This window comes from Triplophysa dalaica, chromosome 8, assembly GCF_015846415.1.
Source record: "Triplophysa dalaica isolate WHDGS20190420 chromosome 8, ASM1584641v1, whole genome shotgun sequence".
Classification (NCBI taxonomy): Eukaryota; Metazoa; Chordata; class Actinopteri; order Cypriniformes; family Nemacheilidae; genus Triplophysa; species Triplophysa dalaica.
Window position 1 is genome coordinate 19,878,743 of NC_079549.1, and position 21,788 is coordinate 19,900,530.

The 21,788-nt window shown below is 38.2% G+C and overlaps 1 protein-coding gene across 1 annotated transcript; it reads right to left on the bottom strand.

The window, feature by feature from the left end:
- Window positions 1–2,141: 2,141 nt before the first annotated feature.
- On the bottom strand, window positions 2,142–21,262 carry bard1 (BRCA1 associated RING domain 1). The gene is made up of 12 exons (XM_056754156.1): window positions 21,203–21,262; window positions 21,072–21,121; window positions 20,935–20,983; window positions 20,022–20,088; window positions 18,434–19,365; window positions 16,527–16,607; window positions 15,705–15,877; window positions 10,381–10,507; window positions 10,142–10,274; window positions 7,697–7,792; window positions 4,405–4,502; window positions 2,142–2,644 (listed from the first exon to the last, which is right to left on the bottom strand). Exons 1-12 carry the CDS (start codon window positions 21,260–21,262, stop codon window positions 2,309–2,311), a joined length of 2,202 nt encoding a protein of 733 aa, XP_056610134.1. The 3' UTR covers window positions 2,142–2,308.
- Between the last annotated feature and the right edge of the window lie 526 nt (window positions 21,263–21,788).

A 21,788-nucleotide genomic window follows, 5' to 3' on the forward strand; every position in this document is an offset into this window, starting at 1 on the left:
TCCGTGTCTAATGAAGCGCTTCTCGGATGGGATAAGTTTTCTAAATGTACTCGAGCTGGTTTCAGGGCCGTCAGGATTATTCTGCAAATGCGTTAACTTTTTCGAAAGCGAATTCCTGGTTATTTTGATGGCCAGAGTACCCAAGATAATCCCCAATAAAAAACGTGGTTTCAACTACTTGTTTTGATTTCACTTGAGGCAAAATTTATTAACGCATGTTCATATGTTTGAGAAAACTGGAGGTGGGAACATCCCAGTTTATAGTTAATTGTACTAAACATTACATCCGACCTCAGTGCGTTCCACTCAGCCACAGCATATAAAAGAGTGATTAAAACGATATTTATATTTGAATAAATTAGTTAACATACCTTTACACAAACTCCGCGCTAATCTCACTAGAAGCATAGGGCGTGATGTTAAATGACGCGGCGTATGAGGGTCGGAGCTGATCGATCTGCCACGAGTTCAAAGGTTGGATATCCGACTTTCGAGTGCCGTTCCAGACGTAAATTTTTGTAATTAAGGTTCGAAATATCTGAAACCTGTGATAACTACTATAACCACCATGTTATTTTGACCGGTCACATAAGCCTAAAGGTGCACCAATGTGATTATTTTGGCTTGCATAGTGTTTGCCTTTAATATACATTTAGGATAAAATGATGATCATGGACGTCTGGAAAATCTAGGATCCAATTCGCTGCTTGTACAAGATGGCGCCAGTGAGCTTTTGGTACGCCAGGGTCGGCAATTAGTCTGCCAACTCTTGCGTCGCAAAATCTCATAAAGACTCATAAAAGCCCATGTAAGACTCACAAAAAGCATTTTTTTTATAAAACATTACGGAATAAACATCGTAGATTCACCCTCATTCAATTCATGATTGTTCAAAACCTCTATATCGCTGCTGTCCTTCTGAAACCTTGTATTTCCTTATTTTGTGATTAAATCATTATGATTAGTCACCCTTTATGTTTGTCAATGGGTTTGCCAAATATTTAACCAATAAAAAGTATTCAAAAGTGCTCGTCAACGTTGACAACACAGTATTTAACCGTTTGAAAAGTAGGCCTACAATGTTTTTCCATTTCCTGAAAAAACGAGAATTTGGACATTCAAGGTTTCACAAGGAAAGCAACAAGTACTCTGTGGAACACCAAAATAATTTGAGAAATTATTCAGTGGTTTTGTTTCCATACAATGGAAGGCAATATTGTTTGTTACCAACCTTCTTCAAAATATCTTATTTTGTGTTCTGAGAAAGTAATGGTCTAATACAGGTTTGGAAGACATGGAGCTGTGTAAATGATGAAAGATTATTCATATTGGAGTAAACTATTCCTTTTAGAGTATCTACGTGTCATTCTGAAATCTAACTCTCAGTAACGTTGATAAAGTTTGCAAAGTCAGGTGTTAAGAGTTGGGTGCGTAGCTGCTTCCCTATACCCACAGGACCCTCGCCACCCTCCAATTAATCACCCCATGAAACCCTGTCCGCACCACTAATTGCCTCCCGCCACGTCCCTGCAGGTCTAAGGCGAAGCAATTTAATGCGGCTCACAGCAATCAATAGCAATTAGGAGCATCCCTGACTAATCCCATTGAAACCTGCATCCTGGGAGATGGCCAGAGAGCTCCAGAAATCTTTCATTTTTTTAACCTTAGCAGAAACAAAAGGGGGAACAAAAACATTTGTTTGAAAGCATCAACTTTGCAACCGGAGAATTAATTGCTTTTTCTCTTCGCCCAGGTTGTTTTTCTGATCTCAGTGCCACTTTTGCTTTGGTGAAGTCAACGCAAGCCGGTGTCAATTAATTATCCTTTCCTGGACTATATGAATAACATTTGCTTTTAAAAACAAATGTGATCTGAGCCATTAGCATTTCATTTAAAGCCTGATGAAGATGTACACGTTGTGAAAAAGAATAAACCCCAAGAGATCTCTGAATGGTTGCGGACGAGTTGCGATTGTGCTCAAAATAGGTCATGAATCCTAACAATGGCAACTTATTCATAGCTTTCGTGCTTTCACATGGCATAATTTGCCCCAGAAAAAAGAACGAGCACAATAGACTTTGAAAGGCGTGCAAATACTCAATTTAAACACGTGACGTCCATCTTGAGGGGATAGCGAGCTCTTTATTTTTTTCCACACACATACAAAAGCTTGCTGAAAACGCTGTAATTACGATTCGTTCTTAGGATTTCTGTCTTCTGATAAGAAAAAAAAAAACTTTGTCTCCAACAGATAACGAGTTATTTTAATGGCATAAAAGTTAAATGCAAAGTACAGCAGGGACGTGCTCTAGAGCTCTGGCACAGGCAAGAGCTGAAAGGCAGCTATACAGTCCACAAGCCAAGTTGATGGAGCCGACCAGACCTTTCCGACACGGACCTTTGAGGGTTTGTAGGAGCTTTGAGGATCATATAAGATATACTGGGTGCAGAGAGCTTGGTCTGAACCAGGCTGAGCGTGATAGGCCGCTGCACACAGGGTTTGTGTGACATCACTGTCGGGTTTAGGCTGGCGGTTCAGAAGGTGACCTCCTCCATCTTTGATTAACGGAAGCAGGTCATTTTTAGGTGGTTTGTGAAAGGAACCCATCATGTAGAAGAAGCAGCCATCAAAGAGTCGAGGCAGCTGGAGACATAAGAAGATGAGAGCAATGAACACTTTAGAACTTCAGTAGACTCTAGTACTTTTAGCACTGTTAATATAGATATGTTGTCAATGTATTGGGACACAATGGAGGTCCTATTTAAACCCAAATCTCCCTCATGATAACCGCAGCACATGTGTTTAGGGCATTATTGCTAAACTCTATGCCATGGTGGATAAGCATAAAAGTTTTTTTTTAATAAGTTTAATTAAAATCATTTTTTTTTGTATTTTTTTACAGTTTCGCAAAGCACATATATACATTTTTTACAGATAATAGTGACAGAAGCAAAAACAGGAAACTATATAGAATACATAAAACCCTTAACGCCTACAAATCTTTCAATGAGATGCATATTGATGAAACTAACTGAAAATATCTGTATGTATGTTTTTACTCAACCATTAAATTCATAGTGCTATTAAGCACATTTGTGCATCAAAATTCTCATACAATGAATATTAGTGATTCCATTCCAGCCTTATGGAATTTGTCCTAAAAGAGGAAGTGATCCAAAACATTAAAGTCTGTATTAATACCATAAAATGTAGCTTATGTCTGGATTTGCATTACTTATTTTAAAAATAGTTTTTTAACTATAATTACATTTTTTTAAATAAAATCATCTGAGAGATCCTGACTTTTGTGACCTAAAGAACCCTTTTAAAGCATGAACTCGATGAAATATTTCAGAGCTGACCAAAACCTAATACACTTCGCAACTCAAGGGCTCTTAAAGAACACCGTGACTATCAACCTTTCACAATGAAATAAAATGAGGCTCGTTTAAAGTAATAAGATAAAGTTTAGATTAATTCTAAACTAAATTCTAAATACCACCAATGATTGCAGACGATCAAAATCTAGATTTGGAGTTAGACAACACAGCGATTTTTTACTTTCCACCTTCTTTTCAACCGTTGCATTAAAACAAGCATCACAACACTTTGTTATATGGCTTTAAAGTAACAGTTCACCCAAAAATATAAATTCTATCATCACTCACTAATTCTGATGAACAGATATTTGGAAGAATGCTTGGAACCAAACAGATCTTGGCCACCATTGACTACCATAGTAGGAAAAATTACAATGGTAGTCAAAGGAGACCCAGAACTGTGTGCTTTCCTACATTCTTCAAAAATCTTCTTTAGTGTTCAACAGAAAATAATTTTTTAAGCAATTATTCCTACTATGAAAGTCATTGTTGGCCAAAAATTGTTTGGTTACAAGAATTCTTCCAAGTATCTTTCTATGTGTTCATCAGAACAAAGAAATGTATATAGATTTGGAACAACTCAAGGGTGAGACTTTAACATACTCTCAAATGAGTACCTCACCTCCATTACCCTACAGTCCTTGTGTGACGTTAGTAATAGGAGCAGAATAACAAGCTTGACTGTGCTGAACATCATGGCCTGCGGAGATCGCCACTGTCCTATATTGTCTCACAACAACACACACAGTCCTTTCTGAAAGCGACAAGTATGTTGCCTCCCTTCTGAATACCATGCCCTCAGAGAACCTGCGCGCCTTTCTGAACGAGCTACAATCCATAGCGCAGTCAAGTAATAAAAGCCAAACAAGCCTGAGGAGAGCAGATCAACACGGCAGACTGACAATGAAAGACCATAAAAGGACAGAACCAGGAGTGGGCTTCGTTCAGCTATTATTCTTCCTCTCTGGAGAGGAAAATGTGTCGATAGCTATTAGACCATCCACATGTCGGCCTGTCACTCACCAGGCTGTCTCTGTTTGCACGGGCACGTGGGGGGCCTTCACCTGTCTCGTAAACGCTCTCTTCGCCCCAGATGCCTGCCTGAAGGCTACAACACACCCCTGGAAGAGAGAGAGAGATGAACAGATGAACCCACCTGAGTGTCTTAAAGAAACAGTTCTTACAAGAAATTTTAACTATGCTTTTTACAAAGCCTCATTTAATTTAAATTATGCAAAATTATACAAATGCAAATAAAGGGAAAGTTCACCCAAAAATGAAAATTCTGTCATGAATTTCTCACCCTTTAGTTGTTACAAACCTGTAAAAATTTCTTGTTCGGTTGACCACAAAGACATTCGGACTACTATTGACTACCATAGTAGGAGAAATTTAAATGGTAGCCAAAGGTGCCCCAGAACTGTTTACTTTGTTAAATTCCTCAAAATATCTTCTTTTGTGTTCAACAGCACAAAAAAGACACAATTTTTCCTATAATGATAGTCAATGGTGCCTCAGAATTGTCGGTTGCTAACGTTCTTCCAAATATCTTACTTTGTGTTCAATCGAACAAAGAAATTGATTCAAATTTGGAACAGTGGGCGAGTAATTCATGACAGAATTTTCATTTTCGGGTGAACTACACAAAATCTCATTTGCCTTTGTGATGTTGTCACACCGTGTTATTTCAGTTCGATTTTTCTTTGTGTTTTGTACCTTTAAGAGATTGACAGCCGAAGTCACTACGAACTGTTCAGAAGTATCAAGACCAAATTTTGGCTTCCATTTTTTAAAAAAAATGACTAAGCTGCATGCAGATTTAGAACAACGTAGGTGAGTAAATTAAGACTGGATGTTCATTTTGGGATTAATTATTCCTTATTCAGTTTTGCCTAAAAATAGTTATTTACATTAGTTTCAAGGCAAACATGCGCAACAACAGTGATGCAATGCACACTTAAATCCTGCAAGTCTTCTTCTGCATTTCAGTGAGGTAAAGTTATAGAGCCAGATGAGATTTTCCGGGCACGATGACGCAGAGCTGGGAGCATCAAGCATCTTTTTCAACTACGAGGCTTTGTTCGTTTCTGTCGGGTAGGACATTTCACAAATGGTCTTCAACGGCACCTGATCTCCATGCCTCTCAAGGATGTCCGACACGTCGGCTGCTCCTTCGACTAAAAAATGAAACCTCCATCACTATCCGTCTTCGCCCGGTGAACTTGTTTACAAGTATTTGATGGCGTTCTGCTCCGTTTGCCCTAGTTGTGCGTGTTTGAAATGGCCCTTTTTTACTTTAGTGGCTTTCTGCGGGAGCAGACAGCTATTGTTGTTTTATTGAGAATGTTGACAGAAAAAGGACAAGGGGAATAAATGGACACCTTGTAAAGTGTTTCTAAAAATACACAGGAAGCAGGTTTAAGAAGAGCCTCTGCGCTTAATCTTCACATGGTTTCATCACATTTTTGCTTCTCTTTGCAACAGTTTGGGATTCACTTTTAACTTCCAAATCGAGTTCGTCTAACATTTTATGTATACACTAATGAACCCAGTATTGTGGAAATCAAATTGGGGACCGACCGTCTTGGTCCAAGTCCTCCCAAAGTCTCTTATCCGAATACAAAAACCAACTTTAGATGAAAAATCCTGTGGCTTTGAGACGCAGAATCATTAGCAGGGTTACAATCCCTGCATCCCGAGCGTCAGGACACAGACTCCACCTATACGAGTGCAGACGCAGAATCCTCTGTGGTAATCACGAGCTGTAATTGTGCTTCTTCTGCCTCTTTAATTACAGCTTTCATTACCCAAGGTCCCGCGAGGGCGACGGCGATGACAGTGTTACGTTCGGGGTTAATCTGCCTCCTCCTTTGGACGATAGGGCCAGCTTGTTAGCCGAGCAGCAAAGAGCCATTAGCATATTAGCTAATTAGATTCACAATGATGGGAGAAGACATTGAAGCTCAGCGACAGTGTGTGTGTGTGGTGGGTGGATGTGGATTGGCAGAGCTGGCAGTTTATACACCCATGGTCACTGGACCGTGATCCGCTGAGCCATAGAGACCCATAAAAAAGAAAGGGAAAAACTGAAGCTGGGTATCAGAGCTCATACTGTATGGCGTGACAGACAGGGAGACTGAACTAACTGATAAGTGCTTCAAACTCACTTTATTTCTTCCGTTTGAGAAAGACGATTCATTTCAAGAGATGCTGTGCACTTAAATCCCAGATTACGTAGGTAAGAGTCAGCCAGGGGTGTCCAAAACTACTTCTTTTAAAATTGACATGCGAATGACTAGTCAACTAGGATGTTTCGAGGACGCACTTAAAAGAAGCAAAAGTCACAACGTAATGGCCATAGACGTCCATGTAAATTTGTTTTGAAGTGGATGAATTAAAGAACGGATGAATCAGAAAACATATCCGAGAGCTTTTCAACTTGCACACAGCCTTACAGCTAACACTGTCGGCAATGCATGCAAATTATAAAATAAAATCGCAATCCATCTCTACTTTCTACTGCAGGTACGTTTTTTAAAGTCACAACTATAAGATACGAAAGTGGTTGTATCTTATTAGAAATGTTTGATGACACAGATGATAATGGATTTGAAAGCATGGGTTTGAGAGAGCACAGCCAAACATTTCTAACACAAAAAGCTGCTGTCTCCCAAAGGCTGGATATCAAAACGATAAAAAAAACAGCTGCTTTGAGAATAAACACCTCACCAGTGATGTTCGTGTGAAGTGCATGACCACACACTGTGTAGATGGCAGACTCAAGAATGTATGAAACAAAAGGAACAGTGATTTTTGAAACAGAACCAAATAATAGAAAGTATTTCAACTGTAAACTATTTACATATTCATTGATTTATATAAACAAACATTTATGGATAAAAATAAAGCTTTGAGAAAACGTCTCTGCGATGCCAGTTTATTTGCAATACTTTTTGAAAGATGTTATGAAAATAGTTTTGTGAAAATAGTTGCTGTTTCCAAATATTGCTGCTGTCCTTCTGAAACCTTGTATCTCTATATTTTGTGATTTTTTTTTGCCATAAATCAGTACTATTTAATATGTTTGTCACTGTGTTTTGCAAATATCCAACCAAAAAAAGTATTAAAAAGTGCTTCTCAACTTTTACAACATAGTATGTAATCATTAAAAAAAACTGTTTTTTTTCCATTTCCTGAAAAACAGCAAATTTGGACATACAAGGTTTCAGAAGGACAGTGACAATTTACCGATTTCTTTCTCGAGATTACATTTCTTTCTTTTAATGGCACATAACTGCATTTGCTGTGGACTTACAGCTGAAACGAAGGATCCAGCAGCCATTGAGGATGCCCTGAAGCGTGGTTAGGGTAGACAACTGGTTGGAAGCATCTGGAACAACCACATGGGTTACTGGAAAGACATTTAAGCCAAGACAGAAACATTTAAACATAATCACATCTCATGAACACGATTTATGTGATAATATAGTGTTATATTAGCAAACTAATGTACTTTGGTAACCACAGATGCCTCTGAGACTTCCAATTGAAGGCGCGATAACTTATCAAATAAATTTGATAAAATTGAAAAGCATCAAATAAAAAATGTAGAAATGCAGTAAATTGCTTTTTCAAGATGAATTCTTTAGCAACAGATCTGGGGCCTGTTTAATACTTTTTCTAACTAGTAAGTTGAGCTTTGTCATGAAAACAATTAGATTACATGTAAATTAAGACACAAGTTTAAGTTGGTTTTGTTTTAAGATGTATGACTAACATATGAGTTCAGCATTCCCCCAAAAACTTCATTAATGTACCAGTCTTATCCTTGTACCACTTTCATTCTAGATTTTGGTGGCAAATAAAATTGTACACAGGCGTAGCAGGACATTTAATCTGACATAATACAGTTTTGTGTATTAAGTTCAAATATCTATGACATCTTAAATGCTCATCTGTATTGGTCAAGATGTAGAGAGCAACAATCCACAACACACCTGAAAGGTGTTAAAATATTTTATGATGCAAAGTAAATTTCAACAGCAAATTTAGCAAATAATATTGAAAAAAAAACATATTAACACAAGTACATGTAGAAATAAATAAGAATCTGGGAAAATCCAGGTAAGTTTTTTGGTCCCTGAAGCAGGAAACTCATAATGTAACGATGTGAACAAATCCAGCTTTAACAACAACAACTACTGCACAACATGTTCAGATGTTATTTAAACAGCTACCATATTTACTAGATATTTAGTGAAAAGCATCCGACTTTAAAATAAATGTACTTTAAATATACAAACTGGATTATTTTTAAACCCAGTGTTGGGTCAGACAGAAACAACCAAACACAAAAAATTAACCATGCAAAACGGCATTTTCAGCAAGGCTTTCATTTCCCATTCCCTTTTATGCAAAGAGTAGGAAATGCAGTTTTCTTTAAGACAATTCTTATTTGTAGTTAAGTGGAATTGAACACCCGAACAATCTTGTGTTTGGTAGCGATGGCTCCTGTGTAGCCGGGCCTAATCGAGACCAGAGGGCAAAAAATGTTTGCCACTGTCAGACATGAGTGAAATAAAGACTTCCAAGCTGTCACAACAGGGTTTCACATGCAAACCGTCGGCACCCTAATTAAAACACTGCTGCTAAAAATATCATTACAAAAGTCTACTTCAGAAGTTTAAGGTCACATATTCATTTTATTTTACTTTTTGAAACTATGGAATAACACCAATGTAACTTAGAGAATACGGTTGTGACTAGAAAATCTGAAATTAATCAAAACTATGTTATATTTTAGCACCCTAGTAGTTTTTAATCAGGGAATAAAATACCTTGGAATGTTGCAACTAGCCAATCAGAAACAAGAATTCCAAAGCATCACGTAATAAGGCCCTTTTATTGGCTGCTTTTCTTTATTAGTAAATAATAAATGAAATGTACAGTATATGTTGGCACAACTATATTTTAGAATAAAATTATTTCGAACATTTAATTACACGCCTTAAACTGATTCGGTGAAATATTTTAGTGACCCTAAAACTTGAATGTAGTGTATTCTTAGTCCATGGTAGGTAAAGAAGATGCTTTGCCGAGACCCCACATCAATAAAAGAACTGCATCTTACCAAGCCCATAAAATAACTTCAATTCAAGAAAACCGCAGACAAAGAACAAGCAAAAAACTCTTTGACAAAGAACAACGCTTATTCCTAAAGAAAACTACATTTCGCCTCAGCTATATGTGCTTTTGAGAAACTACTTCAATTACTTGAATTCTGCTCTGCTCCAACTTCAATTGCTTAGTCGCTGAGAGACACTGTTTGTCTGTCGGTGTGATTTCGGATTCTAAAGGCTCCTGAGAGCTTCATTTGTCACTGAAAGTGCTGGTTTCATAATGTATGATTTCATAATCTTCTTATGCTCGGGCTGGATGGCTGCTAATGCTCTCCTCAAAACCAGTGATGGGACAAAAGGCACAGAAAGAAGCGGCACTATATTTTACTGCGCTGGAAAGGATTTGTTTTTTTTTCTATTGGTTGCCGAGCTGTTTTGGCAGTCCATGTGGTATTGGAGTAATCCTATTCTTTACAGACAAAAACGAAAGTGAATTGATTTACATTGAACATTTTTATATATAAGCCTTAAATTAATTGTAATAAGAGTCAAATCAGCTGTAAATGTCTTTTCAATGGTTACCATGATATAAAATTACCGTCTAACTCACTCCTGTGTATAGTTCCTCAAAAGAAGCGTACCTGCATTAGAAAAAGACTCTACTGGTTTCCCTCCAAGCAGATGAGCCGCTTTAAAAAGCTGCTTTCTTTGAGCTGGCGTCAGCTGACTGCCAATCAGCACCATCGGAGCGGTCTCCCGCACACACCCTGACGCCTGCAGGAATACAAATAAACTTTAAGGCACTCCATTTACATTCATGGTTACGTTGCTTTTGTGAGATTGCTTTTGTCAGATTGTAAGTCGTGTCTGGGTCATGTACCTTACTGAGGCTGGCTGGTTGGACCAGGGGGGCTGTCACAGGATCGGGTGCCTCGGGGGTTGTTCTTAGGACATCCCGCATTTCTGGAGTCAGTGCATAATCCACAGGCCGCAGGCCAAACATATTCCTGAGTAAATAAAAATGTAGTTTTAATGCAAACTACAATATATTGAAATATAATTTAAATACATTGGTTTGATCTTACAGGAGGATAAATTTTTTCAGGTTTTCTTCACTCTCTGACCTACAATTATAAAGTTAACAATTCTAGTATGTTTGTAATTTTTTTTTTTTTATATTTTTTTTGTTTTTTGTTTTATGCTTAATGCTTTGGCAATCACATTTATGTCAATAAAGTACTTTTAAATGGAAATTCAAACAAATAAATACTATAGGGCAGAACAAATCTTAAAAAAATATATATTTGCAATAGACGTTTACTAACTATTTTATAAGGTTGTATTTGTTAACGTTAATAAATGCATTACTTAACTAACATTGAGACATAAAGTTTTTCAGCATTTTGTATTTAAATGTAATGACTATTCTAATATTAGCAACAACAAGCTGTGTTTTTTACCTTAAAATAATCTATTCTAGTGGTAGGAGAACTCTTAACTGGACGAATTTTACTACCGATTCCACCTAAGCATCCCTGTATCGACTGAAATCACACTTGTAACTTTGGCTTGCGGGTAGGATCCCAAGCCCCGCCCATCATAGCCTGGGTGATGTTAGCCAATATCTTACAATAAGACTAGACCATCTAGGTTAACGCAAGTCTCCAAACCATCCCCATGGCAGAGCCTGCAAAAAACCAAAGAGGGTTTTGTCGGAGGACACGAAGAAAAGACACAGAGAGAGTGATCGGACAATAGGCCGATCCCGAATCAATATCGGCAAGCATAGAATAGTAAAGCAATGAAAATACAGAACTCAGAAATGACTTCCTCCACTCACTGAACTCTCATGGCCTTCAGAGAAACCGTTAAAACTACATAAACACTTTTGTTATGCTAACTTTGCATAAAAGTAAGAGACAGATGATCATTTTTTGAAGAGGTTTGCCTGTGAATGTATTTAAACTAACGTAATAGCCCTCCCAAAGTGGTACACGAACTTGTCACACCCCTAGTGCTATGTGCAAAAATTATAGTATAAATCACTCAGCAAGCACATCTGACAGGTTAAGACCCAAAGTAGGCCAAATATATCTGTTTGTTCAACCCAAAAATGATTTGTCCCCTTTGGGAGGCGGAGGAACAGACGTGGAAATTAAAGGAGTGGGAAGTTAGAGAAGGATGTATGTTGAGATTAAGCTTCAGCACTGAGATAACACCTTGGGGACAATTAAGAGGTCCATTGGTCCATAAAATTTCATTTGGATTCATGAGCCCCCTCCAAACAAGCCCACAGCCTCTTCACACCCCCATAGGATGTGAATTATTTTGTTTTGGTGCATAGCTCAGCTTCCAAACTCCAGGAGTGACAATCCAATAATGCCAAATCTGTCTCATACATGTCCGCCACATATGTGTGTGCTCTCCATACTGATAAGATAGAGGTGTGTATTTATCGCCTACAGACACTCAATGCAGCTAAAGACAGATATTAGTAAGCTAAACCCCCCCGATTACTGCATCAATCTTGCCGTTGACAAATCAGACACTTACGCCGGCGGTAACGAGGACCAATGAATCACAGATCGATGGAGATGTGAAAATGAGTCCTCCGAGGTCCTCCAGCTGTTTCTTTTCACACAGGCGAAGCAATCAGGTGCGTCTGTGCTAAGCACTGGAGCTAACAGTGTCTCATCGATTGAGAGCCGGCGAGCACGTTCCTTTGCTCGGATCAAACAAACAAACCAATCGAGCTTCAAATCCAAGAGTTACACAGATTTCAGTTGATTGGTTCCTTAACCTGGTTAGCTGACTAAGTAGGCAGCATTTTAAGGTATCTCCTGATACAAAGGCTGTCCCAAAATACTGTCAATGTGATTATGCTGCCTTCTAAGCTTCATTTATCCTAATTTTAGGGAGAATCACGTATATTTTTCATACCAGATTTTTTTTACTCTTGTACGGTCTTTGACTTGGTGCTTGAAAAAAAATCACAAAAGAAGAAAATGTAACCAGACCATTTGAAGGAGACAAATGACGCAATTTCGTGTTTTTCTCTATCTTTGGTGTGTTAAAAGTTCTTCATGCATATCTGTGACCCTGGACAACAAAACCAGGATTATGTGTCAATTTTTAGAAATTAAGATTTTAACATCATCATAAAACTGAATAAATAAGCTTTCTATTGATGTATGGTTGGTAGGATTGGTTGGTAGGATGTGGCGGATATACAACCGTTTAAGACTCTGGAATCGGTTACATATTTAAAAATAGGCCTTCCCAGGGCATCCACTCAAAAATAAAGGTTTTATATATCTAGAGTAGGACATTTACAATATCTTCGTGGAACATAATCTTCTATATAAACATAAAATCTTAATGATTTTTGGCATTAAAGACAAATCAATCGTTTTGACCCATGCAATGTATTTTTGGCTTCTGCTCAAAATGTTCCTGTGCTACTTAAGACTGGTTTTGTGATCCAGGGTCACATTTTAGACATGTAAAATTGCAAAAGAGAGGGTTAATTTAAAAGTGGAGGCTCATTCAAACCTGCCTAAAACGCCTTGTTTAAACATGCCCCCACATTTCTATGTCAGTTCGTGAGAAGCCTTGAAGAACACCGGCCAAAATGTATACGCAAATAAAGAAGACGTGTCTATTCCCGCTGTAGTCTTGTTGTTGCTGCCACCATGTCGTGAAGACGCTGTGTGTTTCATTACAAAAGAAAATCTACGTATTAGCGTCTTTCAAACAAGGACGCAATTGGAAATCAGTGGTTAAGTTTTATTTACAACACTTTTCTAAAACAGCACAACTCCAAAATCAGAGTGTGTGCAGCACATTAACACCTGGTTGTGCACAAAGGCTGTTGGTTAAAAGTGGGGCAAATCCAACTTCGTAAGACAGTCTGTTGCTTCTTAATCACAGCCTGTAAGTACGTTTTCATTTTTGAAGAATTTGCAACTGACTATTCAAACGTTAGCTTTCTGTCAATCTACGATCACAAATGCAGAAGAATGTGTACGAGACTGAAACCATCGGGAGCCTCATATCTTCTGGCTGTTCTCCCCTGCAGCGTGATGCTACAAGAAAAAAGTAAACATAAGTCCTTATATTCAGTAACTATGCCTCGTTCATAATATGTTTTATTGATTTTGTCACGTTGCGTCGAGACACAGCGTCAAAGCCTGCTCAAGAAGATAGCTAATTGTTAAACCTAATATTTTTTTTTAAATAAAACCTTACCGATCTCAATCTTTTACGCTCTGTTGGCAAAGTTGATTAATCCGCTTGGTCAAATGCATTTTCCATATTATATTCGGGCTTGAACTCACACGGTACTAGTGACATTATCAGCTGTTAAGATGCTTTGAAGGCTGATGTTCCGAATATGGTAAAGGAGTTACATTTCCGCCCCATGCTACACACTGGGTAGCTGGCCAATCAGAGCACACAGCGCTTTTCACAACAATAAGGGTTAGGGTTATAAACAAATATATATTTTTTTTTTTAAGTTAACCGCGTAAACACACTGTATGACACCAAATACACAGAAAAATGTTAGTTTTAGACATACAATATGACCCCTTTAAGTTTAACATCCCTGGTTGGATCTTAAACGGACATTTCATTTTGTCATCATTCATTTACGCTGATATAACCTTAATTCTTCTGTGAAACACAAACTATATTTTTTTGAAATGTGTCAGTGGTTTTGAATTCAATGAAAGTCAATGGAGGCCCGTTGTGTTTAGTTATTCTTCAAGATCTCTTTTTTATATTCTGCAAAAGAAAGAAAGTCATACAGGTTTGGAATGACATGAAGTTAAGTAAATTATGATATTATTGTTAGTTTTGGGGGGAGTACTATTCATAGTCACAATGATGATGTTTCTACAAAACATTTTTACCTTCAAAATGTTTGTTTATTATTTCCAAATAAATTGATTTGCTGTCAAAATGGTCCGATCTAGTCGGTTGTTAAGTGGTGATGTAAGGAATATCTTTTTCAGGTCCAAGCATCCATTCATTTCAAGTGGGCCCACTACTTAAACATTTTTCATGAGCACCGTTTACTCATTTTGCATATATAAGTGAAACATTTATTAACTCAAAGTATACACAACAGTCACCAGTCAACAGTTTTTTGCCTATTGCATCTTTTGAGCATTTGGACCCGGAAACAATTGACCTTCCATATATGTGTGTATGTGATGTCCGGCATAACAAGCAGATAGCCCTAAAGACCACAGCTATCGATGTCTGCCCTGCCCACTTTCACAACATCGATAGACATCCCCATCTATAAGGTTTCAAAATGCCTATGTAAGCAGTAAGTCTTTAGAACTAGCTCAGTCTCAGTCCGGCACATTCGAGGTCTCCCAAGAAATGGCTCTTCAGATCTGAAAAGCATTAAAGATCAACGCTGGTACAACAGAGATGTACCAGTCAATTCATACAAGACGTTACAGCTCAGACTGTCGCGCGAGCTCTCACCATAACCCCTCTGCTCCCACTCCAGACCGTGAGGAGCGAGAGTGATTGATTATGTCTGACAGGAGTGGATTGCTTCTGTGCGGTGCTTCTATGACGGAGCTGATGCTCCGCTTCACCATTGACTAACGAAGCATAAATCTGCTGATGCTTCGCTCTCCCGACGTACAGCACGGCACAGCACCAGTCAATCAATGTACAAAGGGCAGACAGACAAAAAGATACCGAGCGCGGAGCATCGCGCATGCAAAGAGCTCCTGGGGATGTGAGCCGCGGACCCCCGCGGAGCATCCGTGTATCTGAGTTCACTGCCAATCTTTGGGAAATAAGAGTTCATTAAGATAAAGGGCATGTGCGGGGAGGTAGGCATCTATTTTTAGAGCTGAAGATCTCTGCATGAGCTCTACAACAAGGCACAGTCAGGTTACAAGATGAATTGATGATTACAGAATAAAACGCTGTGTCTTGTGATGTCACGAATCGTTGCTTGTATTTACAACCAAGAAGGACAAAAAAATGGAGATTGCAAAGAATTTGTCCAATAAGAATTCACAGTTACAAATTGTTACATAATCTTAAACTGTTTTTGCACTGATGCCAGACTTGTGGGTCTTGTTGGGACCATTGAGTGACATCTTTAAGCAAACCTCAGGTGAGCAGTACAAGCGTTTGATGGGTTAGTCATAGTGTGTGATGTCAAGTACTCACAGAACAGTTTGAGACGTTCCGTGTTTAACCAAGAGTTTGACCACCGCCACATGTCCGCTCCTCACAGCGTCATGTAGCGGAGAGTCGTTCTGATAACCTGGAGTGTTCAAAAGCGCCCCCTGCTGTAGCAGTTCCTCCACCACTCCCAGGTGACCAAGATTACAAGCCTCATGCTGCAACATAAAATACAAATACTTCTTGCCAAATTCAACTTTTAAGAATATTCACCCTTTAATTTCATGTTCTTAAAAGATGCGTTAAAGTGTGTGACTGACTTTCTTGTGCAAAACACAAAAGAAGATATTTTGAAAGATGTGAAAACCAAACAATATAATACACGCCATCGACTACCAATGAATGGACACAAAACCACTGAGACATTCCTCAAAATATCTTCTTGTGTGTTCCACAGAAGAAATAATCATATAGGTTTTTAACAATGTGAGTGTAAATAAAAAATATCACAACGAAATGAAAGTTATTCGTAGTTATTAATAAAATGGACAATACCTAAACATACATTTGTATGTTTAGGTATGTTTATTACATACAAAATGTAATAAAATATAATTATATAAAAAAAGAACTGCACTCCTTAATCATTTATTGTCTTATGTTCACATTTCTGCATGCAATATTTAAAATCTCTATCTTGCTCTTATTTTCCATCAAATTAAATGCTACGCAAAATACATTTGCCCAACAAGGAAAAGCTTTCCAACCATTTTCAGCTCAGACAACCCCGAACAAGTAACAAGACTGTCCGGAGTAAAACATTTATGTTGGATTGTGTGCGTTTGTGTGTGCTTTCTCAACGCTCACCAATGGCGTCCAGCCTGCATTGTCCTTCAGGTTGGGGTCGACACCCAGAGCAAGGAGCTTCCGTACCCCCTCCACATCACCCTGAAAAAATGACCAGGGTGAAAACGTCTGGGCAGTTTTAACGAGACTTACACAGTCACCTGGCATCTATCATGGAATGGCCAAAGTTACTCACCGCTGGAATACAAACTAAGAACGACCTCTGATTCAAGCAATACAGTTTGAAGCAGTCGTACTCCACTGGTGTTGAAGTTAAAAGGGAGTCCCAGGTCAATTATAATTGCCAATTGTTTAATAAAATGTCTAGTTAGGATTCATATATTTTTTGTTGATTTACCTTACCTATAGTGTCAGATATACCTCCCATAAGAGTGGAGTACAAAAAACATTTCTGGTAGGTTACCTTGCATGGCAATCAGAGTGTCTAAGAATATTACTGAGTTTCAGACTCGGATTTTGGGTATTGTTGACCTTAATCCCGGCAGTAAACGCCTGGAACGTCAAGCAAAGTCGGTTATCCGACCTCTGAGCAAATCGATCATCCCCCATATCTTCAAGACTGGTCCTTTGACATCACAGGCAAGATGGCGACTAGTCTTTTGCAACCTTATGTGAACCGTAAACAAACTTTAAACTATTTTTACTAAATGTTATATGTATGAACATGAACGTTAATGAAACTGTTTATGTAGAAATGCCTAGGTTTGAATAACAACCATATAACGCATAAAACTGTTGTTACGCCCTCTCGGAGTCTCAGAGAGACATCACATGGTAAATATGCGAATGTGACACGTGGCTGACTGGAACATAATGAGGTCAGAAGTTGGATATTTTACGACATAATGTGTTACACAAATCTAGCCTTAAGTAGCACGGGAACATTTTTAGTAAGAGCCAAAAATACATTGTATGGGTCAAAATTATAGATTTTTCTTTTATGCCCCAAATCATTAAGATATTAAGTAAAGATCCATGAAGACATTTTGTAAATTTCCTACCGTAAATATATCAAAACTTTATATTTGTGAGCGGATGACCAGTAACAGTGCCTCTTATTACCAACTTCAAAGGCAATTTTCTCAATATTTTGATTCCTTTGCACCCTCAGATTCCAGATATTTAAACAGTTATATCTCCACCTGATATTATCATATCCTAATAACCAATATATGAGTAGAAAGCTTAATTATTAAGCTTTCAATTTATGTAAAAATATTGATTTCGAAAAATTGACCCATAAGGTTTGTTCTCCAGGGTAACATATATGAAATCAGAGTTGTCTGGAAAGCAGCATAAACCAGAGTATATGGACAGATTTGTTGCATATTTCCAAATAAATAATCGTCGATCCACAAATAAATGTAGAGTTTCACAAATTTACGAATTTGCAAAAGCACAGACAGCAATCCACAAACATAGTTGAAGTTGCACAAAAATGTATATACAAATAAAAAAAGTTACGGCTATGTTTTAAGGGCATTCATTTGTGTAGCCAAAATCCATATAAATATTTGTATTTCCAAATATAACTATTTGTGAATTCATATTTTTTTGTATAACTCATGTGTACAGTGTGTGGGCCGTAATCTACTTTTACAAAATAAGACATCTCTGACCTTGTTCTTAACATTTGGGGATTTAAAAATGAATTAAATCAGATTAAAAGTAATAAACACAAAAGATGAATTTAAATGAAAATACACTACTAGTCCTTTAAAGCTTACAAATGTATGTCACAATTGGGCAGATGACGCCAAAATAAACACTAAAAACAGGAAGACTTTGGTAGTTTATCCATTTATAAAACTGTCACGTTTTCTATTCAGCCAATGTCATGATAATAATTTGTATATTTTGGGCCAATGCAGTTTGGTGAAAAGCAAAACCAGTTAAGAAGCACGAACCTTTATCGCAGCCAAGTGCAGTGGCGTCTCTCCCATGTGGTTCCTCTTCATGTACGTAAGACACCCTCGGTTACTTCGCGCACCTTGACTTCCCCCAAAGACTGACGTAACTGGTGACCTCTTTCTCCCTGAAAGTGACAGTCTGGAAGTTCTCAACCTATTAGAGGGGTTTCCAGCTGGAGGGTGAGGTGTGGATAGTGATGCACTTCTAGATAATCTCCTCCTGCCTCCTGGACTAGATCTGGGTCTTTTTGGTGTCATCTGCGGATCATCACCGTCCTGGTTCTCTCTCTTAAGTGTTCCCGAAGGAGAAGGTTGTGGAGGACTCTGAGCGTTTTCATTCAGAACCTCATTATAGGAGTTTTGAGTTTCACCCACTTCTAGATTGTCAAGGATGCTTTCATCCAAACTGAGATCCTGAGTCTCATCTTGGGACAGCAAATTCTGAGGTACCCCAGGCAGACTGCCCATGCATCCGAAAGACACTTTCTTACCAACCCTTCTGTTGTCATCTCCAGAGCTCAGCTTCTCTTCATCCTTGCTGTCTAAAGCAGCTTCTTTACCAAAGCCCCACTGATGGTTGACTGCTTCTAGTTTCAGCCTCTTATATTCCTGCTTCACCCGAGTCTGCGGTTTGGGGCTTTTAGCACGGCGTGCTTGTTTGTAGGCTGGACGGACCCTCTTCGACTTTGTTTTCTTATTCACCTTCTCTCTCAAAGGGCTGGAAGACTCAGACTCCTGGGAGGAAGAGGTGAAGTTAAAGACGGACAGGTCTTGAGGTTTGGATGATGGTGACGTGGTGGGTTTTTCCCGATCTCCATTTGGTAAGTTTATGGCAACAGGCTTCTCGACACAACACCGTAATTTACGACTTTTAGGGCTGAACCAGATCTTGAAGTTCTTCTTCTTCGAGTCAGAGATTTTGGGCGTGGCTAAACAGAAGAAGAATTGCATCTCAGCCTTCGAAATTGCATCACTCATATCACATGTAAAGAAAGGCATATATTAATATATTACAACAGAACTTAATTTTTTGGGTGAATTATTCCTTTTCAATGAACCAATGTTTTTTCATGCTGTAAAAATGACCCCACGTTATTATTTTAAGCAGTGGCTAACTGTTTCCACCTGACATTAACTTGGCACAGCTACACCCGCACAGTGTTAATGTGTAAAAATTTATTCAGCAGCGCTTAGCGTCCCCTGCCTAGCCGTGGTCTCTGATGCCACATCAGCACCGGCAACGATGACCCGGCATGAACTCTGCACCATCTCAATCTCCTCTGCAGCGTTAAACGGCCTGACCCGCGGGGCACAGACCTGTCTGTGAAACAGCACACCTCGCCACCGCCGGCAACATCAGCCGGTATTAACTCAGCCATGAGCCACCAGCAAAAAACCACTATGGATAATTACATTGCATAATTACAGTCATTACAGGCTGAAAGTTCACTCAGGGATTTAAGCATGGTGAAAAAAGAAACATCAATTCAAAAAGTCCATAGTGTTCAGTACATTGCACTCAGGGATGAAATAATTTTCGTGTGTTGAGGTTATAATTGGCTGCTTCTTGAATGACTTATCCTACCCGTGAGGTCTGATGGGTTCAGTAGGGAATCCAGTTTGCAGTCTTCACAATGTCTTTCACCTAAGGACTGTGACAAACACAAAGCTTTTCTCAAGCATGAGGACCGGCACAAGACCTACAGTAAATGACACACATACATTATATGTAATATGCAGTAACAGTTTTATTATTTAATAGAAAAACCACAAAGGATCTTATGATGGATGCCCCATCGAGTTTTTCCATTGCAAACAGAGTTTATATAGTATGTTGATTTACAAATATTCATGATGCCCAAAGAGAACCCTATTTATAATGTTCTGGTATTATGGTACAGTGAGATATTCATGCTATTAGTTAATTGTATCACCTCCTAAAAGCTCCAAGTAATTTTTAATGTATAAAATAAAGCCAAAATAAAGTTTATTGCCCACATAGCAGTGTAAGTATGTTAGTATATTATACAATTCTTGATGATGGCCTGGTCAAAAACTGCATTAATCATATGATTACAGAATAAAATATAATCAGAGTAGGAATATTCATTTCATTGTTGCATGAAAAAATACTGTAGTATTTTTTAGCATTTACAACAGTAATCTAATCCGAAATACAATCCCTACACACTAGTGTTATTAAACTTTGCAAATATTAAAGAATATACTACCGTTTTACTCTAGGTTATATTGTAAATATTATAAGAATACAATAAGTTTGTGTCATTTTAATATAGTAAATATTGAAACAGTATTTTTAATGTGGACAAATTAAATGCGCTTTATTGCTGGAATATGGGCCTGATCCACATCATTATAATAAATCCTGTTCTCTTTGCAGTCCTGTATTTATATATTGTTGTTTCAGATGTTTGATGCAGACCCGGTCATGCTGTGTGTCATAAATGGCTTTATCTCTGATCTCCAAATTACTTTACCTGCAAAACATATATGTTCACAAAGTCCAAGTCACACCAGGTCTCTGAGCTGCAAAATAATATTAAAAAGTGGCTCAAGCTGGACAAATGTGATGCGTTTTGGCGTCATAAGACAACCAGGAAGTTATACAACGTACCCATTTCCAATACAAGGGAAGTAATCGGAAGTGTGCCAAAGGCTCTCGTCCTGATCCAAATAAATGTCTTAAAGGTGACCTGATCTCAATTCGTGAAATAAATATACTACGCTACTTCTGTAATGATTTACCCGCGTACGTTTATTTGTAGGTGGCGCCAAACGCGCACGGGTTCTAGTGAGCAAAGTCATACCACTTGGCGGTTATATTTGCAACGCTTCCGGGTAGCTCTTTCACTCATAGAAGACCAAGTCCTATCTCCTTGAATTGGGGATAACTGACATATTTAAAATCTATTGCTAAGTTAACAATAAAACAACATGTTTTGGACCAACTTTTACACCTGACATCTACTGCATTGTATTATATGCTCAAATTGCGGTAAAATACTTTTTATGGTTGTCACCTGGGCAGCCCTGTTAAACGTTGCACTTTTTCGGATTCATAGGAATTGACTCCGGCATCTTTTTAATATCTATAATCTTTGGCAAGGATCCAGTCCTCGCCCTGACTTGAACGCAAACTCTGCTGCCTGGTCAACTGGACTTCATTAAGGGTCTGAATTTTGTCTTTTATTTTTTCTACGACAAGAACAACAATATTGACATAAATATAATAATTTTGTATAAAAACAATCATGTATAAATTAGAATTATTCGAGGTAAAGGTGTTTATAAATTGTTTTGGTTCATGTTTACTCTTTAAAATGAACAAATT

What these genes read in the sequence shown, in the direction of transcription:
- bard1 (XM_056754156.1), bottom strand. Translation starts at nt 21,262, where the DNA reads ATGACTTTGCTCACTAGAACCCGTGCGCGTTTGGCGCCACCTACAAAT. An exon ending in GAACCCATCAGACCTCACGG is followed by an intron (nt 19,366 to 20,021) that starts GTAGGATAAGTC and finishes TCTTCTGTTTAG; the next exon opens with CCACGCCCAAAATCTCTGAC. An exon ending in AACCAGCCAGCCTCAGTAAG is followed by an intron (nt 10,275 to 10,380) that starts GTACATGACCCA and finishes GTATTCCTGCAG; the next exon opens with GCGTCAGGGTGTGTGCGGGA.